This window comes from Alligator sinensis, unplaced genomic scaffold (assembly GCF_000455745.1).
Source record: "Alligator sinensis unplaced genomic scaffold, ASM45574v1 scaffold293_2, whole genome shotgun sequence".
In the NCBI taxonomy this organism is placed as follows: domain Eukaryota; kingdom Metazoa; phylum Chordata; order Crocodylia; family Alligatoridae; genus Alligator; species Alligator sinensis.
Window position 1 is genome coordinate 32,423 of NW_005842922.1, and position 4,889 is coordinate 37,311.

At 49.6% G+C, this 4,889-nt stretch overlaps 1 protein-coding gene across 1 annotated transcript in view; it reads right to left on the reverse strand.

Moving 5' to 3' along the window:
- QSOX1 (quiescin sulfhydryl oxidase 1) overlaps positions 1-4,889 on the reverse strand; it is a 19,726-nt gene that overhangs the window by 14,162 nt on the left and 675 nt on the right. The window contains exons 2-3 of the mRNA XM_006036187.3: positions 1,699-1,747; positions 766-853 (exon numbers count right to left, since the gene is read on the reverse strand). Of these exons, the coding sequence (XP_006036249.1) occupies positions 766-853; positions 1,699-1,747 (137 nt within the window). The remainder of the gene's footprint in view (positions 1-765; positions 854-1,698; positions 1,748-4,889) is intronic.

A 4,889-nucleotide genomic window follows, 5' to 3' on the forward strand; every position in this document is an offset into this window, starting at 1 on the left:
AAATGCGGGGCAGGGGTCCAAGGCTACAGGGGGGGCAGGTACAAAGGGGGGAACTGCCTGCCCCTCCCATCATCTGTCCCCCCACCATCTGCCCCATACCACCTGCAATGGTGGTGGGGGGAATTCAAGACTATTCTCAAATAATTAGATTATATACATAGAAAATTATAACAAATTTATAAATATAGAATCTAATTATTGGGGGTTCATCTTAAATTCAGGGTCATCTTGGATTTAGGTAATTACAGTAGTGCTCTTAGTTTATGACAGTCTGCCATTTTGAGTAGAAAGGAACTCTTGTATATTTTGCTTATTCTTTCATTTAATTTTAACAATTCATGGCCAATTAATCCAAGTGCTTATTTTCCCAGACCAGAACTTCTAAAATCAAGGACCTTAGCTGCAGACCTAGTTTTGTTTATGGTGTGTCTGGGCAGCCTCATAGAGGAAGCCTAGGAAAGGCCTCCAGTGCACTCCCAAAGGAATTAATTTAGAAATGATGACACAAGTGCTTCTGAAATGAGTATATGCATACTGTTATAAATGTGTGGAAGAACCTAGGTTTGGGACCAAGAAACACTGCAGTTTTCCTGATAGAACTGCTACTCAAAGCCTTGGTAAGGATGGGCACACTCCTTTCCTGATCTTTCACACCCCCACCCTCTTGCCCACAGCCTCCCCACCTGGCTCCTGTGTCTCTTTCTCACATGCACACACACAAACAATGCAAAACGGGTAACTGCTATTCTATTGCCCTCCAATTACTGTGCAGGTTTCAGTCCAAGTGAGGGATCCATGTATTTCTCCAGGTTGGTGATTATGCTTTGTCTCAGGACCGAAACATCTGGGATAGCTGTAGAGGGAACCAAATACACAGGTCTCAACCCAGAGCAGCCCATACAAGAAACCACAGATGGTGTCTCTTGCTTAGTAGCAAACACATCCCGTGCTAGCCCCAAATCCCAGCTATGCTGGCTCCCTCCAGTCCCGTAGCCACAGCTCTGTCACCTTACAGGGGTGGGTTTGAAGAGCTATTGGGTTTAGTGTGCACTTCCCCAGTCTACCTGACAACCTCTACAACCCAACAATTAAGGGATCAGAGCAGAGATATATGTCTCTTTTATGAAGTTCAGCTTAGGCTACAATGGTGACTTTTAGGGATTTTCCCTCATGAGGCAAGGATTTCATAGACATTAGGGTTGGAAGGGACCTTGTAAGATCATTGGGTCCAGCCCCCTACCCAAGGGGCAGGAAGTGAGCTAGGGTTAAAGGATCCCAGCAAGATAAGCAATAAGCATTCAAATGTTTCTTGAAAGTGTCCAGAGTAGGTGCTTGCACCACCTCTGGGGGGAGTCAGTTCCACTCCTTGGGGGCTTGGACAGTAAAGAAGTTTTTCCTTCTGTCCAGCCTAAAATGGTGTTGCAGGAGTTTGTGACTGTTGGACCTTGTCATCCCCTGGGGAGCTCTGGTGAACAGGTGTTCCCCCAGATCCTGATGCACACCCCTCACGTACTTATAGGTTGCCACCTATAAGAAGTCATTCAAGAGCTTCCCTCCCCTGGCAATGCCCCCAACGGGCCTGACCCTTGCCCTGTTACTCAGCAGAGGTCAAATGAAGCTCAAAGGAAAGCAGCTCCATGAGGAAAACTGTGGGAGCAGCTTCCAACGAAAAGGGTTAAAAAGCAGCCTAATACTTACCATCTATGTCCTTTCCATCCTCTCGTTTTGTGGAATTAGGTTTGAAAACCTGAAACAAAACAAGGGACATTGGGTTAGCATGAGTGTCCAGAGAGCACTTCAAAGAGTTTGTTAAAATCTACAGCACAGCAAGATACAGCACAGTCCTGCACACGAGGCCTGGGAGTGGAGTCCAGAGACCCGGGTTTTATCACCAGCATCAGCTGGCTCTTCAATAACCACCTGAAGTCCTAGGACAGATCACTTCACTTCTCTGGACCTCAGTGTCCCCCTCTTCAGAGAGATAGTGGATCATCACAATGCTCTGAGATCAAAGGGTGATGAACGTGATGTAGATGGCCCATTAAATTCTGAAGTGAATGTCATATGAATGACAGTTGGAAATTTGTACCAGGTCTCTGCAGCTTCCAAGAACACAGATTCATCAGTGAAACAGACACGCATTTGTCTGATAATTGACACAAGGCAAACTCTACAGATCTCCCAATTAGCATTCCCAGTCAGCATCCTGTCCTGCCTTTTGGCCAAAGCCTCAGTGAACAAACAGATCTTTGCACCCTGGAGGGCAAACACCCGCTGGGGCTCTGACAGGTTGAGGGGGAGGAAAGTAGAGGGAATTCCCAAGTTACCTGTCAGCCTTCCCAGCACCAGCCCTCAGAGGTCCTGCCTTCAACAAGATGAGGTCAGTGGATACAGACTGTAGGAATAGGGTGTCAGAGGCAGGCCCCCCCACAAAACAAGGGAGCAACCCACAGAAAGACCCACATACTCCATTACCTCAGAGCCTCACCAATTCCAAAATCTGAGTGCACAGGTTTTTAGAATAGGTTTCTAACTTTGCACTTTTAAACAAAGCCTTAGAATTGTCACTGCCTCAGTTTGCACAAGTTTAGCATCTGCCTCCGTCTGCAGGGAGCCTGGAACAACTGCACTGAGTGGTATGACCTGGCCACTCCTCTTGCAAGCTCCTGAGTCTGAAGTCTAACCAACTCAAACCTTAAAACTATTAACTATTTTACTACTGACCACTTTAGCAGAGACACCTAATTTAATACCACAATCCAAAGAACAACCAAACTGTTTGGCACTTCATAAGTTAACAGCCAATAACAGAGCCATTGGATGCCCCCAATGCCATTCATAGATGGGAACAAAATCTCTCAGCATCCTGGTGGCACAGGGAGAAGAAAAAAGATAAGGTGGGTAACCTGTAGTCACCCCTCAGGCCTTGCGACAAGGCTTCTGCCATCCTCGCTCAAATCCTATGTGCCTATTTTTTGCCTACACTAATCCCCGCCAAGGCTGTACTGCAGCCAAGTGACTCCTGCCCCAGGGCTCCAGCTCTGGCTACCAGCCACTTTTCACCCACTCTAGGAAGGCAGCCAGGAACTGGAGCTAGAGCCCCGCTCGGCTGCAGCTCTCCCCTCTCTCCCTCCTCCCCAGCAGCACACCAAGGGCAGGAGAAGGAGGAGGAGGAAGAGCCACTGGAGGTGGAGGGAGCTGAGCAGTACCCAGATGGCTGCAGTTGCACAGGGAAGCTGTGCACGCTGGCCAGTCAATGGGTACAGGCAGAAATGCGGTGTGTGCTGCTCTGGGTATGACACGGCTGCATGCATAGCACCACAGGGGCAGCCACGGGTTACATGGTGCTGGAGTGGACTGCCCCACCCTGCCCCAACAAGCTCTGTTGCACACTCTGCCTACCCTGTGCCCACTTCCTCCAACCCCCAGTTGGCTCCTGGGACCTAGTGCACAGGCAGCCCCCCACACAAATATGCATACCCCCTCACACCTCACATACCCCTGACACAATATACAAGAGTTATACTTTATTTTGAGCTATTAAGCAATCACCCCTATATACACTACTCAAAAAAACATAAATAAGGACCAAAATTATTTTTGAAATAAAATTAAAATATGTTGTAATAGAGGTTTGATTTTCTATATATAGATTTCATAAACATTTGGGCTGGAAGGGACTCCGGAGGATCATCAAGTCCAGCCCCCTGCCCAGGGGCAGGAAGTCAGCAGGGATCATAGGATCCCAGCAAGATAAACATCCAAAAGTGTCTTGAAGGTGTTCAAAGTGGGTGCTTGAACCACCTCCGGCAGCAGTTTATTCCAAATTTGTTTTTATCTAGAATTTGTTAAAATGATATCTTCTAAGAGATTTTGTGTTTGCGGCCCTTGACAGCTCACCAAAACTCATTAAGTGGTGCTCCAGCTGAAAAAATGGCCCACCCCTGGGCTACAGGGTCTTGCCTCTGCTCAGGGTCAGATCAATCACCATATTTGGGGTCAGGAAGGAATTTTACCCCATGGTCAGATTGGTATGGACTGTGGGGGTTTTTGCCTTCCTCTAGGAGTGCAGGCGAGGAGGGTGGCCCTCTACTCAGGATCTCTTGAGCCTATATTGACAATATTGCATAGAAGTAGGATGTTGGCTGCCATGGTTCCCCTGCTTTACCTCTGGCAGGTTAGGGTGTTAGGTCTCTGTTGCATCAAGGTTGACAGTAGTCTTACGCAGAGTTTAGATCAGGAGTGGGCAATTATTTGGGCTGGAGGGCCAATTAGGGCTGGGTCAGCACCACAACCCTCCCCACCCCCGGCCTGCAACAGCTCACCAAAAATCCCTAAATAGTAGATTACTAAACCAGCCTGGGACTCCTGATGGCAGGGCACACTTGTTTGGGCAGACGGGATGGGGCCACAGGCAGGGAGTGGCATCCGGGAATGTGGGATGGATGGGCAGGGCTGGGGCCAGGATCATGGGGCAGTGACAGTGTAGGGCTGGGGCTGGGGCAGAGCTGCAGTCCACTCCCCACACAACATATCATGACTAGCCTGACCCAGAAAGGAGGTGGAGCCCTGCTGCCCCCTGCCTCAGCACAGGCACACGTGGGCAGCCCCAGTGCAGCACAGCTCAACAGTGCAGGGCAGCCTAATCTTATCACAATCCGTTGTGGCCACCCATGCTGCTGGGCTGTGCCACTCTGTAGCCGCACTGTACTGGGGCTGCCCACGTATGCCTGTGTGGGGCGGAGGCAGCAGCAGCTGGGTCACAGGCATTCACCCTGCCCCCCTCCTGGGTCAGGCTGGTCACAATCTGTCATGCAGGGACTGGATCATGGCTCTGCCTTGGCCCCAGCTCCAGGATCCTGGTCCTGGCGCCCCCACTCCCAGATGCT